The 21,156-nt window shown below is 40.5% G+C and overlaps 1 protein-coding gene across 1 annotated transcript; it reads left to right on the top strand.

Annotated features, from left to right (window-relative positions):
• The first annotated feature begins 23 nt into the window (after nt 1–23).
• TAB3 (TGF-beta activated kinase 1/MAP3K7 binding protein 3) lies at nt 24–15,420 on the top strand. Its single transcript, XM_010154340.1, has 6 exons — nt 24–125; nt 2,660–4,112; nt 7,283–7,443; nt 10,038–10,131; nt 11,923–12,006; nt 14,921–15,420. Exons 1-6 carry the CDS (start codon nt 24–26, stop codon nt 15,067–15,069), a joined length of 2,043 nt encoding a protein of 680 aa, XP_010152642.1. The 3' UTR covers nt 15,070–15,420.
• Nucleotides 15,421–21,156: the final 5,736 nt, after the last annotated feature.

Raw genomic sequence — 21,156 nt, forward strand, 5'->3', positions numbered from 1 at the left:
ATCTGGAACATCATCAATCTGGCATGGCGCAGGGCAGTCAACAACTCGATGTGCAGGTACTCCATGATCTCCGACAACGTTTCCCTGAGATACCTGAAGGGGTGGTATCTCAGTGCATGCTTCAGGTATGGTAAAGAGTTTTTAGGAGTCCGTGTACTTTATTTTTGTAGTTTGAAAATTCTTTTTAGTAGTGTACATGGAGCATAGATTTTCATTCTTCTGGTTTTATTTTGAAAGGATAAAAGACTCCTCCACTGCTTGCATTTTTGTCCTGTCTTTTATGTACAAAGATTTTGTGGTACCTAACATGATAAACTAAGATGGAACCTAACATGGGAAGGTGGAACCTAACATGATAAACTGCTGCAGCTAAGCTGTATTTGCATCCTGCTTGTCCCTGACAGAAGAGTAGGTTTACTTATAACTGCGGCTGTAATTTTTGCACTGTGTGTCTTCTAAACCATACAAATACAAATTAATTGCTTTCAGACAAATGTAAAGCAGGGGAAGCCCTGCAATATAAAGCTTTACTTATCCTGACAGTCATCTCTTCTATACTCTTAAGTGCATGATCCCTTTGAGCCATATTTAAGTCACAGACATCTTTAAACTGTTAAAATTTAAGAACCTCTAATGCTGCAGAAGCGTATGGCATTTTATCTGTATAATACGGTGTTCTGCATAGCTAGTTAATGTTACATTGCAGATATCTGCCCCTTTTTTAAGTGTAGAAATTGTTTCCAAATCCACTTTATATTTGTTTTAAGATACATAAGCTGGTTTCCATTAAGTTATTGCAATACGTGCTCTAGATTTAGACCAGTGTGAATTTTGGACCTATTAAAAATTGAGGGTCCTTTGAAATGGCAAATATATTCCATACTCTGAGAAGATCAGGTTAGGGCTTGTCCTGTCTGTGCTCTGTCTGCCTCCATCCTGATGAAGTGACCTGGGGAAGCGAAGGACTCTCTTTATAAAGTCCTGTTTAGATGGCAAGTAGCTGATGGTAGCAGTTAACCTTGAGACTGCTGTCTTGGCACTGTGATGCTGGTTATTATTACAAGGTCTGGTTCCCACATGTTCTGGATTTAAACTTCTCTGTGATATGTCTGGATATTCCCATTGACCACTGGGGTCTAGAAGGGAGCTTGGCATGAAGACGAAGTAGTCAGGGAGAAGTATCCATAGAGTCAGAGCCATACACAAGTAAGTTCTGGACTCTTCTGTCAAGTTCAGTAGTAAGTATTCATCTGAGGATGCTGAATATGTGTATTCCTCTGATAGTGAAATCGTATGAAATTTTGGGAAGGTCATCTTCACTTTAGTATTAAGACTGGCTAGGTATCAGTCCTTTAGAAATGAAATGTAACTGTGACTTTTCAACCAACTGGATAGGCTGTAGGAAAATTGTATTGCAAGGCCACATGAGTATTAATATGTATACAAACTTTATATAGCAATAGTGTTTAAAATAGAAGTGAAACCACTACTAATGTATGTTCCTTAGAATGGCAATCTTAGCGCATTAAGGAAGGTGGGGGTGTATGCATGTATATATAAAGATGTACACACTTGTTCTGTGTATCACAGAACGTACCAGTCTTGGATCACATGTTGCAAAGTTTGGCTGCTGAGGGCCAGATGTAGTTGAACTTGACTTAGTGATTTTTTTTTTTTTTTAAATTTAACTACTGTTTAAATTAAAATCTGAACCACAGCTGATACAGGATGCTGTATGAGAAACTGGGGACAAAAAAGATCCACAATCTGGAATGCTTTCTAGTGATTTTCTTCCTTTGGAAAAGCTGTAATTCATGTCGTTCTTTTCACAAGACCAGGTTAAGCTGAAGTGAATGGAGAGGGGAAGAAGGGAAAGAAAGAGAATTCCCCATTATACTTTCTGATTCATAATTTATGGTCTGTATAGTTTCAGCTGCTGGCACCACAGAACAAATCAAACATTTACAGGGGTTATTTGGTTTCCTCACTGATGTATGAGTAAACCTTTTTTTACCCTTAAGCCTGAAATTCTTAAAGGCAGTTGAAATTATGTTAGAGTTGTGATGTGCTTTATGGAATTGCCAGTATTTTTTCAAGCAATACTTATTCTGACTTAATATTTAAAGCACTAAATTCTGGTTTACCAAGAGAAGCTGGTTGCAAATGTTGGACTTTTAAACTTTCAGGTAAAGAGAAATACTCAGGTAAACAGTAAAATAAAGCTAAAACTAGTAAACACTCAGGTAAACATTAAATTCTGCACTTTTAGTTGGACCTTACAGAGCTTGCAATTTTGCTCTAGTTTAATATGATTTGTGTTGTTACTATAAGTAGTTAATTGTACATACCTGTTCACTGCAGAAGATGCCAAGAGTTCTAACCATTGCTTTCCCCTCAACTGGACTTGATTTTTCAATATGTCATGTTGTAGGTAGTGTTATCATAGTGTTTTCCTAGATACGGTGAGAGATAGGTACTACTTGCATACTATGACTTCGGAGTTATTGCCTGTATATAAAAATTTCTGTCTGTGAAATGTTATCCTTACTTGTGTTCAAGCTAGGCTTGATCCCAGCTTCAGTTGAATGCTTGTTGAACACTGAGCAGTGGATTTTTCTTTTGCTGTTTGACAATAATAGATGTCTATTCTCACTCCTAGAACAACAACAACCTAGATGCCTGTTGTCGAGCCCTCGCACAGGAGAGCAACAAATACTTATATATGGAGTACCATAGCCCTGATGACACCAGAATGAATAGAAATAGCCTTTTGCACATTAATCTGGGTATTCATCCTCATACCAGCTATCATGCAGGGGATGGAGCTCAACTTAATGGTGGTCGTACACTGGTACACAGTTCAAGCGATGGACATATTGATCCACAACGCACGGCAGGTAAACAGCTGATATGCTTAGTTCAAGAACCACACTCTGCACCCGCTGTTGTGGCAGCTTCTCCTAGTTACAATCCATTTTTCATGAATGACCAGAATAGAAATGCAGCTACTCCTCCTCCACAGCCACCTCCACAGCCATCTTCCATACAACCAGGAATGAACACGTCTGCTATGCAAGGCCCTCCTCCCACGTATATGCACATACCTCGGTACAGTACAAATCCCATTACTGTTACAGTATCACAAAACCTCCCCTCTGGACAGAGTGTACCCAGAGCTCTACAAATTCTTCCACAGATTCCAAGCAATCTTTATGGGACTCCTGGCTCTATTTATATAAGACAAACATCTCAAAGTTCTTCAGGACGACAGACTCCTCAGAATACACAGTGGCATTCATCGCCACAGGGCCCAGTTCCACATTATACTCCCCGTCCTCTACCTGTGTATCCACATCAACAGAACTACCAACCTTCACAGTATTCTCCTAAACAACCCCAGATCCCTCAGTCAGCTTTTCGATCACCACCGGCATCCCAGTGTCCCTCTCCCTTTGGCTCTCCTCAACACCAAGTTCAGCCACCTCAGCTGGGTCATCAGAGTTCACATGTGTTCATGCCTCCTAGTCCTTCAACTGTCCCACCCCATCCATATCAGCAAGCATCCCAGACTTTTCAAAAACAAGGCGGTCACTCTGTATCGTATCTTCCTCCTTTTGCTGGACCTAGTTTATCCAAAGGTTCCATGAACAAAATAGAGATTACAGTTGAGCCACCGCAAAGACCTGGGACTGCAATGAACAGAAGTCCTTCACCAATAAGTAATCAACCATCTCAGCGAAACCAGCACCCGCTGTATGCAGCCACTACTCCTCCTTCAAGCTCTCCATCAAGAGGTATGTCAGGTCAACCCAAACCTCCATTTAGTGTTAATCCAGTATATATTACCTACACTCAACCAACCGGACCTACAGGTGCACCAACACAGTCTCCTCGGGTTATGGTATCTCAGCCAAACCCAACCATTTTTAAAATCACAGTAGGTCGAGCACCGACTGAGAATCTTTTAAATTTAGTGGACCAAGAAGAGCGTTCTGCAGCACCAGAACCTATTCAGCCTATTTCTGTAATCCCAGGATCTGGAGGAGAAAAAGGAAGCCATAAGTATCAGAGAAGTTCTAGTTCTGGATCAGACGACTATGCTTACACTCAAGGTAAATGCTTCACCCTGCAAATTGTATTGTTGTAAAATGCATTTTTAGCTTGATTTTGCTACTTACTAAGGGAGAGTTTTTGAACCTGTACAGAGAATAGAAATTGCACCAAAATCATCTAATGAGAGAGTTTGTTCCAAGTTAAAGAATATTTTGCCAAACTTGTCTAATACATAAAGAATTTCTGAGGTTCTTAAAGTTGCTGTGCTTTTGATCTTGGGGGACTTTCTGAAAACAAAACACTGCAGCCAACCAGTAAGTGGTTTGTTTATATACTGCGTGTCAGATTTGTAAGTGCTCTGTTTAAGAACTGTGTCATGAATTTACATGTGGATTTTATTGGCTTTTTCATATTTGGTTCATACAAGGGTACTTTATAAAACCTGAAGCACTAACTTCTGCAGGGAATTTGAATCCAATTTGTTTGGTTTAGATTGAAGAGTATTAAATGAAAGAGGAAACAGAGGTAGGATTGCAGCTAAAATGACTTCGTGTTTCAATAAAAATCGTATCATTGTTTTGAAAGGTATTAAAGTAATTATTTTGAAAAACTTTAATCAGAGGTTCACTTTTTCCACTTAGAGGTTTCAAAGAGGAGGAACAGATCAGCAGACACATTTTAGGATGTGTGTTCTGCTGCATAGGGATAGAACATAGTCTTAATGCTACATATAAATGAAGAATTGAGTAATTTAGGGGAGGAAAAAAAAAACCCTTTTGCTGCAAACTGCTTTTCTCAGAGTAATCTGCTTTATAGATTTGAAACATTTAAAATTGAGCGAATGAATCAGTCTGCAAGCATTCAAAACAGTTATTTTGGATAATGATAGAATGATAATCAGCAGCAATTATTTAAAGAATGTGTTTTGTTTCTGTATTTGTGTTTGGAAATGAGATTCTGTTCCTCCATTGCTCCTTCTAGCCTTCCTTTCACTGTGGAGAGATGAAATGATGGTTATAATCCTGCCCTGTAGTTCTTGATTACTTACCTCGCTTCATGTCTTTTGAGTTACCCTCGCTCATCAACAAAGAGCTGTTCTGTACCTGGTAGCCCCAGTCAGAATGTTATTTAGACAGAACAAACACTAGTGGGTCTGTGACTCCTGAGCCACAGGCTTTGTTTGGTGGTGTTCCTGTCACAGAGTCATTAAAGGTTGCAAGAAAGTGCCATCGTATAACTGAGAAAAACCTATTCTGAAATGTTGAAGCCTTTGTGTGTTTGGCTAGATGTGTGTATTTGGAAAACCAACCCAATAAAACTGGTTAGTACGTGCTTTTGGGGGGCGTCTGCTTTTGTGGCAACCTACCACAGCTGGGGCTTTATTACAGCCTCTGGTACTGCTGCGCTCTGAACACTTGATAGAAATAAATTGTAGAAGAATAAACGTTATATCCTTTACTCCTGCAAAAGAGCCCTAAAGAAGAGTATGTTTAACAACTTAACATAGGGAACAAGGTTATTTAATTTTCTTTTGAATATTTTTTTGTTGTGATTGTTACAGAAATCCGTTGCGGTGTCTGTACCTCCATGGCTTCTCTGTAGCGTGAGTCATGTTGGATGAGTTGTACTGAAGTATAACACAAAGCTATGTAGTGGAGTCATGTCGTTATAACATTATCAGTGTCAAATTGGAGGAATCACATAAAGATAAGGTTTGATAGTAATAGTGGAGAATCATACAGCCTGGTGTCTGTGCCTCTTAAGCTGTTCTTGAATGGCTTATGCTACTTCAAAAAGTAGAAACAGTTTTGTTCAGTAATAATAGTGCCTGTATTATGACAACATCTGATGTTGTTGTTGGATAGTGTTTATTTTTTGGCTGTGAATTGGTGGATCCATACAGAATTCAATACATTTTGCACAAAATACTTTTTGCACAGAATACTGACGTCTGAAAAAAAGGTCATTTTTGTGCTCCTGACTGAGTTGTTGGGTTTGGGGTTTTTTGTTTTGTTTTGTTTTTTTTAAATCCTCCCCCAGTAAGCTGTGTCACTGTTGCTTTTTTCTCACCTTTTCATTTTTTAGCTAGTATGCAAATATTCATGAGACATTCTGTGGTTTTTCTTTGCCTGTGTTGGCTAGGGGTGAAGAAAAGGGCAGGTGCTGGCTGGTGCTATGTATTGCAGATTCTGCATCTTCATACCTTTGCACAGTTTGCTGGAACATTGTTACGTGAACAGTGGGCTTGTCTGAATACCCACAGCAAATTTCTCTCATTTTTCCCTGTCCTAGTAGACCTCAGCCAGGTAAAAACAGCCAGATCAGAAAGCATCACGCTAATTAACTTGGCCAGTTTTGCGTCATGATGAAATACTGAGAAATGCTCTTCCTACAGAAAATTAGTAGTATTTTCTAGCTAGTCAAAATTCTTTCTTTGGCTGCTCAGCTCAACATCAGCTTGTGACTGAGTGTCATAAAGTTCAGTACCATGACAAAAATATGAAAGAATGATGAACAGCACAGAGAGGTTAGAGGACAGTGAATCAGCTCTGTTGTGGAATTACAGACTCTGAGGCACCTGAACTGCCCCTACCTGTTATTTTCTGGATTCTCTAGTCCGTTTCATGGAAGTTCTGTAGTTTTTACCTTTGTGCACCGGGGAACTTATAGTATTGAGAATTACAGCACTCTCTGAAAAGCTGAGCCTACTTAAAGTTGTTATGGCATAATCTGTAATAGCAGTGAAAAAAAACCCACCAATTCAGAACTGATGTCTGGCTAATGTCATAAGGCTAGCATGTCAGCTGCTACTGAGGAGCAGATACGAAGTGTGTGCTACCTTCTGATCTTACCTCTGGTATTTTTTTTTTTTTTGTCAGTACAGTATTAATATAACTAGGTTGCTGTTTCATCCTGAGAAGCTGTCTCCTTGTACAGGTGCCTTTGTATTTTTGAGACGAGAAAGAACAATTGCAAAAAAAGAAGCTTTGACCAAAATGGTAATACCAACTTCAAGTTACTGTCTAAAATGTGTTTTTATTCTGGAAGAACTTTGTTCTAAATTGTAGTTCATTTGGCATGAAAGCATCTTCACACTGATATTTGGCTGCATGTTTATGATCACCTTTTTTTTCCAGAAAGGTCACTCATGAAACTTACGCGTAAGTTAAGAATTCAGTTTTCCAGGTTTTTGTGTGTTAGTAACTGTTTCTTCCATGTAAAATGTTAGCCTTGCTGTTACATCAACGAGCAAGGATGGAGAGATTAGCAAAGGAACTGAAGCTTGAGAAAGAAGAGCTCGAACGCCTGAAAGCTGAAGTCAATGGTATGGAGCATGATCTAATGCAGAGGCGGCTTCGAAGAGTTAGCTGTACAACTGCAATTCCAACAGTAAGCAATTTGTTAGTATTTTAATTCAAGTTACAAATTTATTTTTCATGTTTTTATGAACTGAATTGTTATACAAAAGATATTTTTGGGTATAAAATCTTCAATCTTTGGACATGATTTTGGCAAGTTCTTGGCTTGTTGTAAGGAAGTTCTTGTAATTTAAGAAACATGTATGTGTCCAGCATTCTTAGTGTTCACAACGGAATTTCTGAAAGTTGCATACATGTGCTTTTCTGGACCACAGAACTGAATAGATGGTTACTTTCCTAACAACCTCTAAAAGTGTGTGTTTAAGTCTGCTTAATGTGCCTGAGACATACACAGCATGGTGTTCATGCAGCAAGGTTTCACTGTTTTTTAAATAAAGGTATTTTGCTATATTGAGGTATTTTGTTGTCCAAATTCCCAAGTCCCAGAGACCCTGGGAAAAGTGTGGAGCAAGGAAGGTATACCAGTGGTGGAAGAGGATCAGGTCAGAGAATACTTAAGCAAAGCAGACATACATGAGTTCATGGTCCTGGATGAGATGCACCCATGAGTGCTGGGAGCTGGCAGATGTCATTGCGAGGCCACTCCAGATAATCTTTGATTATGGTGTTTGGGAGAAGTGCCTGAAGACTAGAGGAGAGCAAGTGTCACTCCTGTCTTCAAGCAGGAAGATCCAGGGAACTACAGGCTGGTCAGCCTCACTTTGATCCCTGGGAAAGTGGTAGAGCAGCTAATCCTGGAGACCATTTCCAGGCATATGAAGGACAAGAAAGTGATCAGCAGTAGTCAGCATGGATTCAGCAAGGGGAAGTCAAGCTTGACTAATCTGATAAACTTCTGGTATGAAGACTGGCCTGCTAGATGAGGGGAGAGTGTTGGTTATTGTCCACCTGGACCTCAGTAGGACTTTCAATATTGTCTCCTGTGAGAGCTTCACAGAGAAGCTGATGAAGTATGGGCTGGATGAGCAGTGAGGTGGATTGAAAACTGGCTGAACAGCCAGGCCAAGAGTGTAGTAATCAGTGGCACAAAGTCTGGTTGGAGGCCAGTAACTAGCAGTGTACCTCGGGTCAGTACTGGGTCTGATCCCATTTAGTATCTTAATGATCTGGGTGACGGGGCAGAGGGTACCCTCGGCAAGTTTGCTGATGACACAAAACTGGGCAAGTTGTGCTGCCATTCATTGAGGGACGTCAGCAAGCGGCAGGAACCTTGTGCCATTCAGAGGGGAAGGTATTAAGTCATGCACTTGGGGAGGAACAACCCTGTGCACCGCTATAAGCCGGGGAGTAACCAGCTGTAAAACAATTTTGCAGAAAAGGCCTCGGTGGTCCTGGTGGAGACCAAGCTGAGCACGAACCAGCAATGTGGCAAAGGTGGATAATGATATCCTGGGCTGCATTAAGGGTGTTGCCAGCAAGGGGAGAGAGATTGCTCTTCCCCTTTATTCAGCACTGGTGAGGCCACACTTAGAGTATGGTGTCCAGGAGTAGGCTCCCCAGTACAAGAGAAAGACATGGCCATAGTGGAGTCCAGTGAAGGGCCACAAAGATGTTTAAGGGACTCGAGCATCTCTCCTGTGAGGGCAGAATGAGAGAGCTGGGACTGTTGAGCTTGGAGAAGAGGAGGCCCAGGGGGAAACTATCAATATATATAAATACCTGATGGAAGGGTGCCAAGAGGATGGAGCCAGGCTCTTCCCAGTGGTGCCCAGTGACAGGTCCAGAGGCAGTGGGCACAAACTGAAACACAGGAGGGTCCTTCTGAACATCAGGAACCACTTTTTTACTGTGTGATTGACTGAGAACTGGCATGTGTTGCCCAGAGTGGTTGTGGAGTCTTCATCCCAGGAGATACTCAGAAGCCATCTGCAGTCTGGGCAGAGGGGTTGGAGCAGGTGTCCCTCCCAACCTCAAACGGTCTGTCATTTTGTGACTTTGTCTGTGATGCTGGACTGTGTTCTAGGACAGAGCAGTTCTTCCTACATAGATGTTAATAATCACTGCAGCTAGCATTAAGGACACTTTGTATTCCAGTAACTTGGGGTTGCTTAATGACATGCAAATATATGGACTTAAATAATGGATTATTCTGTTAAGTATAATTACTGTCTTGCAGCACTGAACAATTTAAATATACTAGGCTAGAAGGTTTGGCATGTTGGAGCTCCTTGGGGTGATGCAAATAAATAAACTTCTCGCCTATTAGGTTATAATCAAGTAATAATTAATGTGAACTGCAGCTCGTATTCTGTTTCCAGATCATCACGTAGAAGTTACCAGTTTATGCAGAATTTTATAAGGTATATGGTTTTATAAACAAGCTCAGCTATGTCTTCTTATTGATGAATTTAATAATAGGCAACTTGTTAATTTTTGTTGGTTTGGTTTACTTTCCTCCTTAAATACCAACAGAAGAATGTTTTTTGAGGAAGTAAATTGGGTAGGGGGGACGGGACAGGAAGTTGAATCTTGGCGATTGTTTTCAGTGCCTTATCTATACGCAGTTTCCAGTAAAGCTGTTAACACTGCTATATCTTTGTTATTTCTATGTCAGATAAGACACTAACTTTCCCACAATTACTGTTTTGGGTTGTTTCTTTCTAGCCTGAGGAAATGACCAGATTGAGAAGCCTCAACAGACAGCTCCAGATAAATGTTGACTGTACACTGAAAGAAGTTGATCTCCTTCAATCTAGAGGTATAGAATTGATAGGGGTTTTTTTAATATGGGTGGGAGTGTTGGAGACCCCACCAAGTGGGGAAGGAGTGTTGAGCTGCCTGAGGGCATGAAGACTCTACTAAGGGATCTGGACAGGCTGGATCGATGGGCCGAGGCCAACTGTATGAGGTTCAACAAGGCCAAGTGCCGGGTCCTGCGCTTGGGTCACAACAACCCCAGGCAGCACTATAGGCTTGGGGAGGAGTGGCTGGAAAGCCACCCAGCAGAAAAGGACCTGGGGGTGGTGGTCTAGAGTTGGCTGAACATGAGGCAGCAGTGGGCCCAGGTGGCCAAGAAGGCCAATGGCATCCTGGCTTGCATCAGGAACAGTGTGGCCAGCAGGAGTAGGGAAGGGTTTGTCTCCCTGTACTGGGCACTGGTGAGGCCGCACCTCGAATCCTGTGTTCAGTTTTGGGGCCCTCACTACAAGAAAGACACTGAGGTGCTGGAGTGTGTCCAGAGAAGGGCAACAGAGCTGGGAAAGGGTCTGGAGCACAAGTCCTGTGAGGAGCTGCTGAGGGAGCTGGTGGTGTTTAGCCTGGAGAAGAGGAGTCTCAGGGGAGACCTTACGGCTCTCTACAGACTACCTGAAAGAGGTTGTAGCAAAGTGGGTGTTGGTCTGTTCTCCCACATAAAAAAGGACAAGAGGAAACAGCCTTGAGTTGCACCAGTGAAGGTTATATTGGATATTAGGAAAAATTTCTTCACTGAAAGGGTTGTTCCAGTTGGCACTGGAACGGGCTTCCCAGGGAAGTGGTTGAGTCACCATCCCTGCAGGTATTTAAAGACCATGTAGAAGTGGTGCTTGGGGACATGGTTTCATGGTGGACTTGTCAGTATTAGGTTTATGGCTGGACAGGATGATCTTAAAGGTCTTTTCCAAATTAGATGATTCTATGATTCTAATAATCTGTCTGCTTAAAGGTGTGGATACTTGGGCTCTTTAAAAGTTCAATTCTAATTGCCAATATCAATTTATCTATAAAAGGTATCTTTTTCAGTTGTAACTTGATTTTCTGATTTTTAATATTTCTGTGGGCCAAGTTAATTTACATTACCAGTAAAGTGGTGACGTAAAAGTGACTTTTTCAAGAGCAAATTAAAAAAAAAAAACCAAACATCTCTTTAGTGAAGGTGTTTTACTTAACTTTTTAACTTTTTGCTGACAAAGGCTCTGACCAAGTAACAGAAAACAACTACAGGTTTCAACCAAGAAGGTGGCAAACAGGAATCTACTTAGGTCTATAAAAGTCCTCTTTCTGTGACACCAACTTGACATAAATAGAAGCAAATAGATTAGAATATGCATAGTCTTCCGTTTTTGCCAAGAATGTGTCCTACAGGCAGATTTATGTTTTCACGTATTTTTAAATCAGTTCAGAACATTGAGCTGCAGTTGATTCTTCATTATGGTATTAGCCTGCTGGAAAATTACTAGAACCAACACAAAATTAAAAATATGTGACAGAAGACTACTCAGGAAAAAGCTAATATATAATGTCATAATAAAAAGATGTATAGAATCTGAAGCCTCTAGATGTTTATAACACTGGATTATGAAATCACCAGGATGTCACTCTACACTTCTGATGACACTTCCTGTATGTTCTTGAAACAAAAACATATGAACAAACAAAAAAAATCCAATCTTCTGAGCAGAACCATGAACCAGCATTTGGGATTGTCATTCCATAGGCATGTAAATAACGTTGGAGTTACCCTTTCTTACTTTTCTTTGTTTTCTTTTTTTTCTTTTTTTTTTTCTGACAGGGAACTTTGATCCGAAAGCCACGTGTAACTTCTATGATAACATAGAGCCTGGTCCTGTTGTGCCACCAAAGCCATATAAAAAGGGTAGGTCAGCAAACAAGAGTCAAGTTACCTAATCCGCACTGAGAAGGCTTCCCTTCCCTGCCTTTCTTGTTTAAAAAAAAAAAAAACAAAAAAAAAAAATGTGATGACAGGAAGCAATTCCAATTATTATAACTTTTCTCTATATATAAACCGAAACACAACATTTTTATCTGAGTGCAGTAATCCTGGCTACAGCTTGTTTTCTCAGGCAGGTTGTTGCAGATGTATGTTCTGTTGATGTGTTGTTTGTAAACACTGTTTTTCACTATTAGAGAAAGATCTGAAGTATACAAGCTTTTATGTGTTAACATGAGCTTCCTAATTATGTGTTTATTAAAAACTCTGTCAGGTTTGTTTAGCTGTATTCTAATATGTATTGTTAGGATTTTTATAGTTTAGTTGAAATCTTTTATGCAAGTCTAATTGGTGCCGGCAGCTTCTTTTAAAATTTGCATTTATATTTTTAATTATAATTTAACTTGACTGGTCGCATTTTACTTACTTTTTTTGTGCAGAGTACGAATTTCACAATAGCCCAGAAGCTTTAGCACAGCAAGGGACCAAGACATAACATGTTTCCTCACTTCCATTTAAACAGATAACAGTGTCCCACTTGTACAAGTTCATTATGGGTTTCTAATATTTTCTGTGCTAACTGTGTAGGATCGAGGATTCATACCCAGCTCAGGAGACTTATGTTTGAAGTAAGCACAGGAGCTTTGTATTTAGTCTCACTTTTTGAGCAGTGGAGATTTGGTCTGTACATCCCAGTGTCTCAGCTCATCCTAAGCAGGCACCTACTTGCCATGTAGCTCAGTAGCTCTCAACTCCACTATGTTTAGTGGTGATTTTGGAGCAGAATCCTATCTTTTGTCTCAGGTATTCTTAGGTCTTTTTTTTTCCTTTTTAATTCCTGAAATCTGTTAAAAGAATGGTTTCAAACCTTAGTGGAGGTTTTAAAACACTTTATATTTTTCTGCTGAAATAGCCAGCCTGGGATCCTGTTCTGTGATACAGAAAAATCAGTGGTCTTTTCTCTGAAAATGTTATGTGTGATGGGATTTCTAGTATCGTGTCTCCTGTAACTGGCACGTACTGAAATCACAGGGTCAAAGTAAGTCACTCTACTGAATCTAATCATACAGTCTGCTTGCATATCCAGATTTTTTAAATAAGTTTTTGTTAAGTGCTTATCAGCAACTGAGTTTTTTTCAGTTGAATTTGGAATTCCTATAAGGAAATTCTCCCCCCACTTTTGAAGCAAGTATTTTACCCTTAAATGCAATAAAATGGTTAGTATGTGGAAAGTTAAACGAAAGAGAAAGCCCAGAACTACTGCTCGTGGTTAAAAAAATCCCCAAAAGAACCCAGACCAATGCTGGGATGCGTTCCCAGGAAAGACAGTAGCAGCAGGTGAGCAGCGGCATGAAGGCAGCTGCCAGGGTTCATGTGAAATTGCAGTGGTCATGTGGTTGATTTAAGGCACTGTGACTTCCTGATGCTTGTAGAGATTCTCTTAATTACACTAGCCTATTTGGTTTATTACTTTAAAGCAAAATAACATGCATGAAATAAGTGATTTTACGTGGCAGTTGGAAAGATAGTGACTTGTAAGGATTTGGGATGGCTTCTATGACTAGCTTCCCGCCTGCGTCAACTTACTAGAGGTCAGTTTCAGCACTGGTGTACTGTGTTTTGAGCTTGGTTTTTAACATGGAGTCATCTTTTTGTTTGGTTGGTTGTTTTTATCCTTAAAACAAATCCATTTCCTTAATATTCGGCTGTTGAAGGCGTGGGCAGAGGGACAGGTACGGGCAGACAAGGGGCTGCTCTGCGCTGGCACCTGGCTGGTGAGCATGAGTGCGGTCTAGTGCCCACAGCGCTGCCTAGAAGGGATTGCTGGGGCCAGGCACTGTTAATGTGACTCGCAGCTTGTGGAGTGGAGAGGCGTTAGAGGAGTACATCTAAGCAAGAGGTTACTTCTGTTTTCTTCAAGTGTGACTCCGAAGACACACAAACCTAAGTACTGTTTGCGCTAACTTTGTGCTGTCAGCCATCTGCTAGATTTCTTAGCAGATGACAGTAATGTGTGCACTTTGAACTACAAATTGGAGTCGTTTTTCACAATGTAAGTTTTCTTTTAATTAAGCTGTTGTACAGGTGTTTGTTTAGCAGATGGGTATCTGAATCATACCTTCCAGGTTTGTGTTCCGAATATTAACATTTTGTAAAGTGTAGAGTTGCCGCATCCTCGGAGTGTGTGTGTTGCTTTTAGCACATAACCTGAGGTCTTGAAGTGGTGGTAGGAAACGCTGGAAAACTAAGTCTTTCCGTGGATTAACGCCTAATGTATGACACGTCCCTGCCGCAAAGCCATGAGGAATAAAAACAGTCATCTTGCTTTGAAACAGGCCTACCATTTTTTTTTTGTATTGTATTTGCTTCAGCCTGGATAAATGCTAGAAAAAGATGCAGAAAGAAGCAGTCTTTCACTTCAGGTGAAGTAGGGTTATTGGACTTTAGAATTTGGTATCCGGCTGCTGTACGTACACCTATGAAGCCATTCCTGAACAGGATGGTGTTGCAGTGCCAGTAACAAACTTTTCAGTACGTTTTAAGCCATTTAAACCTTTAGCAGTATCAGTGACCCAACAGTGGTGACTGCTGGTTTTGGTTTTAGTGCACTGTGGTTAAGTGACTCTTCGTGGAAGTGAAATACTTTAAATATTCAGATTTCACAAAGTGAATTAGAAGTCCTTTAGTAACAGACCTTTAATGTCACCTAAGTAGGAAGGTTTCCATGTTCGTTTTAAGATAGAGTGTTTAATGAGGTGACAAGCCAGTCGTATGATCTTGCCTTATCACTCTTCTCTTCTGAAATAAGAAAAAATGTTTTCCTTTTGGCTTTTTTTAGAGCATCAAAACAGTTCCAAACAGACTCCACGGACTCAGCCAAGAGACGAAGACTTTGAAGGGGCTCCATGGAATTGTGATAGCTGCACCTTTCTAAATCACCCAGCACTAAATCGCTGTGAGCAGTGTGAAATGCCGCGATACACCTGAAAATCAGGAAGGGGCTGCTTTGGGTTGAAAACAGGCTCTGAAGCCGACAGCTGTAGGAGAAGGAAACATGGGGAACCTTTCACTCCATCTGCCCGGCCTTTGCCAGTCAACAATCTTCATATTGCAAGGGGTGGGAGCGGTGTGTTAAGATGTTTCTGCTTGTGCTACACTAAAGAAATAAATTAAGGATGAAATTCTTTCTTATCCCATTGCAGTGAGCAAAGCAGAAAATGAAACCTGAAAATGTAAAAGGGTTCATTTTTGGAAAGAATGTATACAGGAAAGCAAATAACTACTGGTGTTTAGTCCTGTGGTTATAGTTACTGCTTTAGTGGCTAAAAAAAAAAAAAAAAAAAAAACACCACCAAAAAAACCCACCACCTTTTTTTTTTTAAAGAAAAAAAAAATTAAATTATAGGACTCTTAGTAGTGGTGTGAAATGTTACACTTAACCAGAAAAACTGAAGAGCCAGAGCTGACTTAACCTGGCCACAGCTAGCTGGAAAACAAAGGCTCCCTGTGCTTCTAGATTGTAAACTACTGAAAAAGAAGACAGGTAAATGCAACGATAAATTTTGCAATGCATAAAAAGCAAGGAGAAGGGTATTTGTAATTGCTGCTTTTTTTTCAGGGTAACTTATGTCTACAAAAAAATTGCTGTTTGAAATAGTAACCTAAGGTGACTAAGTGAGATACTGTATGAGTGTTACAGAGAGTTTAATCAGAGGTAATTTTTTACAATCCCTTTTGCTTGTACAGTGCTCACCTGGCTGTGTCAACACTGGTAATAAACTAAGAATGGATTCTGCCGTATTATGGATGAAAATACCGCTGCATGCTTTCATCAGGCCGTCGTGTTTGAAAGCTAAAAGTATGCTTATACCTACAATGACCTTCTAGGCCTGTGCTGCGTGGTAGCACGGTGCCAAACACAGACTACTCCAAATTCAGTTTGGAAAACTTGAGCTCAGCCATGGTTGTGTATGAGAAGAGTTTGTACCCAGCTCCTTAGTCCTTTTCAGCTTCCAATTTGTGAAGAATTCATGATGTTTACAGCACAGAAGGTACCTTGTGCCCCAGTTCAAAGTTAGCTGAAAATTAATCAATTAGCTCTTCAGTAAAGGTTTATTTGCACATTGTTAATAAACCAGCCTGTGTAAAATAGCAAATGCCAGATCCTAAGAAACGACACGCTGCAGTCTTTTTTTTTTTGATCAGGAAATACTTGCCGTAGGTTGAAGAACACAAGACTTGCCACTGAAAATCATACTGGTACTTTTATGCATATGAGATACTGTATCATAAAGGTGATGTTCCATGTGTTTGAACGCTTCAGGTTGCTGTAATAAAGCACTCGATACCTGTGAAATCGGACTCGGGTTTGGGCAGCTGAATGATCGCCTTACGCAACTGTGCGGCTGAGCGGGATGGTTGTGCGTGCCGGTCGGAAGCCGGTGCGGTGCACTGGAGGCTTTTATGGTATAACTTTGTCACGATTCAGAGCCGCAGCTGGGCACATCAGCCGAGCTAGGGTGGTTGACTTGGCGACTGTGAGGCAAAAGACACTAGCTGAACCTTACCGGGAGAGATTGAAACTGCTTCGTTTTCACGTGTTCTGAGCTCATGTTTTAATGTGTTCTGAGCTCATGGCAGCCACGTCTGTATGGTCAATTACCACAATTCAGTCGATGTGTGGTAACATGTTCAGCTGTGGCAGAACAATCATGTGTCTGAATCCTTATTTAAAATAAAGCAGCGTTTGTAAGGGGTGGGCGGAGGAAAACTTATCCGGACTGCGTTGCTCCATCTGGTGTCTTCTTTCCCCGCAGTTTGTGAAGAGAACAGTAAAAACCAAACTGTGATCTTAGATGAGGAACCAGTATTTTATCTGGCATTTTCCATATGTTCTTGCACTAATTACATCTTCAGCGTAATTTTAAATAAGCTAAGAGACCTCCGACAGTCAGTGTGCAATGCTGATGAGCAAAACAAAGTCTAAGGCATCAGAGATAGGAATATTAGGATAGGAATGAAGAAAGATAGAAAGGAAAACTATGTGGGGAGCTCATCACCTGTGAAAAGGAGTAAAAAAAATTGCTGTCAAATAGATTTAGAAGGCAAATATTAATTTTGTTCATCTAAGTTGACAGTGTGACAAAACTGAGGTAACCAGAAAGCAGATGGGCAGAAGCGTTATACCGAGGGTAAGCAGTACCGTTGCTGCAATCAGCTGTATAATGAATTATTCAAAACAATACCAGTGACTTCGTGACTTTTCTATCGTGATGCCTTTGCCTTTGTATTATTTCAATTTTCTGTTCACTTGTACTTCTGTTGAAGTTCTGGAAGCATTTGTTTTTGCTGGAATTACAAAATGATAGCAGCTGAAATGACAGTCAGCAAATGAGAGTAGGTGTGTCACGCACCGGTACAGCTCGGCCCTTTTCGGACAGAATGGATGCTACTTTTGAACGGGGGGTGTGGAGGGGAGGAAAGCATGCAGTCCAGTATTCCCCTGAACTGTAATAACCATAAATGGGGACTTGCTCAGCTTAGCCGTAGCTTGACCAGAGGAAGAGGGAGGAAAGCTGCTGTGACAGCGAGATACTTTTTGGAAGACTGAGTGAATGCCGTTAAACTGCAGATGAATTCCTTCATACCAATTATTTTATTCCATTTTTTCAATTACTCTCATTTGTTGCTTGTACAAAAAAAAAAAAGGCAACCAAAAAAACCCACCACCCACCCAACCTCAACCCTTCTGTTGTATTCTTTTACTTGTAAATGCCCGTACTCAAACATTAATAGTAAAGACTTTACATGGTGCTTGAATATTTCTAGTTTGTTAGAATGTAAATTGTATTTTGAATATTGGAAGATCCGTTTTCCTTCTGAAAGCAGGTGATGCTGTTCACACCCCAATTATGCCAAAAAAGATTGGTTTATGTAATATTTATTGAATGCACATAAAACCCTAATGTCAGCTGGCATACAAAATGCACTGTATTGTATAAAACGTGTGTGTGTGTGGGCGTGTGTGAATGGTGGGATGCTGATGCTGTCGCGTTGCGTTAATGCACTACTTGTGATTTCTCTTTTCCTTAAGGACTGAGCTTTCCCTCAACCATGCTACTAGGTTGGTAGAGTTTGTAACTGACTCGGACATTCAGATATTCGAGATTATTTCACTGTTCGTTGAAATTTTATAAAGCTTATTTTATATTTACTGTGCTATTAAGATGAATTCCCTTTAATTATAGAGTACTGCTGTAGTGCTTTAAAAGTTTAGAGTGGGGCTTGTGGAAAACGATTCAGACCATAGTAAGCCAAAACAAATCCTCAACTTTGGATCTACTTTTAATTTGATGTAATTATTAGTCTTGCTGGGGTGGAGAGGAGAGGGGTGGGATGTCAAGCAAAAGGAAGTACTTTGTAAAATGTAGTCTTAGATCAGATTGAATTGTGTATCTGTGTGTCTGTGGTATGTGTGTGTTTCTCTTGAAAAATGGGAGGTGTGGTAAAAAGGTGTAATAATTCTTAAAAGAGCTGGTCTCAGTACTTTCTGATTATGATATGCTACTAAATCACTCTTTTTTTAAAGAAAAAAGAAAACCTTCTCTTTCAGTTTACTTTACCTGTCCCAGTTATACATCTCTCATTTCAATTTCTAAATACTTTTACTATTGATTGTAAAACCCCTTGAAACTGAAATAAAAATGCTTGAGTTGAAACGGGGACAAAACAAAATAAAACCAATAAAGAATGTTTTTTAAAAAGGAATGTGAGAATATTAAATATGTTAAAAACAAGCTTGTCATCAGGATGATAGCTCTTGTTTTAAAGTTCAGTGGTGTACCCTAGAATGTGAAAATGACTGTCCTGATGAGAAGCGGGCCGTGGGACTAAGCAGTTCCTCAGCTTGTGTTTGGTACCACGGAATTCACGTGCTCTGTACCACAGTGACTCTAAATCCCATAAAGACAGACAACGTGCACAGGTGTCACATCTCCTAGTCAGTGCTGTCGCTGCGTACTGCTGCATTTGTTTCCTTTCAGAATGTCAATATTGTATGAAGCTAGACATGACTGAATTCTGCCAGATTTCTTCAGTTTGGGGCTTTCATTTGTTGTTTATGTCCATAAATATTAATGCAAATTCTTTTTGGTTTGGGGTTAATAATCAGAAATCAATGGTGTTAATGCAATATTATAATCCTGGATTTTTCAGTACCTTTGAAACCGATTTTAAAAAACTGTGTTCTTGAAACTTATTTATTTATGGTGGCACCAGTGTATCTAATCCATATTTCCTGCTGTGTGAAACCCTGTTAAATTTTTTTCATTAAAAAAAGACGACACGATCTCGTTTAATCCTGTATATATGGTGTCTACATTCTAGATTTGTGTATGCTGTGAATGAACTTACTACTAAGAGATGAACTTGTATCAAAGCATTCAGAGGCTATGCATGCATGGTTCCTCCAGAAAGTGCATACTCAGAGTTGCAGATTCCTGCAAAAATAAATTAATAAAACTAAGCAAACATCACATCCTGCATTTGTTCTCGTATGTAGTAGGAAACAGTTAAAAAATACAGCCCTTCTGCTGTCGTAGTCCGATTGTTTCTGCTCTCCTGCTTGAACCCACAGCTGTAGCACGCTTGTCTCAGGGCTCTGGGGTTCTCTTCCCGTGATCAGCATGGTTCTTTTGCCGAACATTGAACTGGGCTCCGAATCCCGTTCCTGTGAATGTGGACAGCTTGTATAGGCAGGAGTCCTATTTGGATGGTGGATATTCCATGCAGCTGCTGGTGTGGAAACGGGGCATAGGATGTTCAGGGGGTGAAGCTGAGCTGTGAATGGAAGGTTGTTACTGAAGGAGCAGCCTTGTCTGCTGCGGCAGGCATCACTGTTTGTCTGTGGCCTTCACGGCAGGGGAAAAAAAAGAATATCTGGATTATGGAAGTCCATCTTCTGCTAAAACCTCTTGCAGAAAGGCACTGCAGTGGGAGACAGTGGAGAATTTGAAATGCATAAATCCATATGCGGGCAATTTCTTTTCATTAGTTTGTTTTCTCCATTACCTTGATTGTATCACTCACCATAACCTAAAACTAGACAGTTCTGTAGCTGTGCTACAGCTGTAGTTTATCTGGATTATGGAAGTCCATCTTCTGCTAAAACCTCTTGCAGAAAGGCACTGCAGTGGGAGACAGTGGAGAATTTGAAATGCATAAATCCATATGCGGGCAATTTCTTTTCATTAGTTTGTTTTCTCCATTACCTTGATTGTATCACTCACCATAACCTAAAACTAGACAGTTCTGTAGCTGTGCTACAGCTGTAGTTCGTTCACGTACAGTTTCAGTCATTAAACACATTGTGGTCCAAAATCTTTGCTAACCTTGGGTTTGAGTTTTTGTCAGCAAACATATCTAAGAATATAGTTCTGCGTTCCTTTTGGTAAGTTGAATTCATAAAAAAAATCAGGATATTTTAACCAAGCATTTCATTCTTTCACTTCAAAATTCATTGCAATTGCAACTTTTTTTTTTTTAAAATCTTAAAAATGAGAAGGTCTCTGTAAAATATATTATGTGGCAGGAGAGCACACAAAGCCAAAAGACACCAACAGCTGGCAGCGGCCACTGTTTTATTGTTGTTTCCCTGAAGCCATGAGGAGGAGGAGGAGGTGCCTGAAATAACTGCGTGGAGCTAGTTGACTTACTTGTAAGAATTGCTTGGTTTTGGCAGCGCGACACCACGGCGCGTAGGGAGGCGATGGCTCTTGTCAGCTGCTAAGTGTTCCAGGAGTTAACGTGCTCTGCAGCTTCCCGCCCGTCGGGATGCTCCGTAGTGCTGGGTAAGTACTGTATGTTCTATAATTGCACCCTCTCTGACTGTAAATACGCTTTTTGGGAGGAAGTGACTGGGATAAATCATGTCACCGAACAGCTGGACTCAAATCGTTACGTGTTAGATGGGTTACCTGGCTGGAAACCTCGTAAAGGTGTTGGAGAAGGGGTGTGTTCATTTTTGGGCAGAGGGCCTGCGATTCTGACATCTTCAGGTTTGACAGTAAAAAATCA

Source organism: Eurypyga helias, unplaced genomic scaffold (genome assembly GCF_000690775.1).
Source record: "Eurypyga helias isolate BGI_N326 unplaced genomic scaffold, ASM69077v1 scaffold5876, whole genome shotgun sequence".
NCBI lineage: Eukaryota > Metazoa > Chordata > Aves > Eurypygiformes > Eurypygidae > Eurypyga > Eurypyga helias.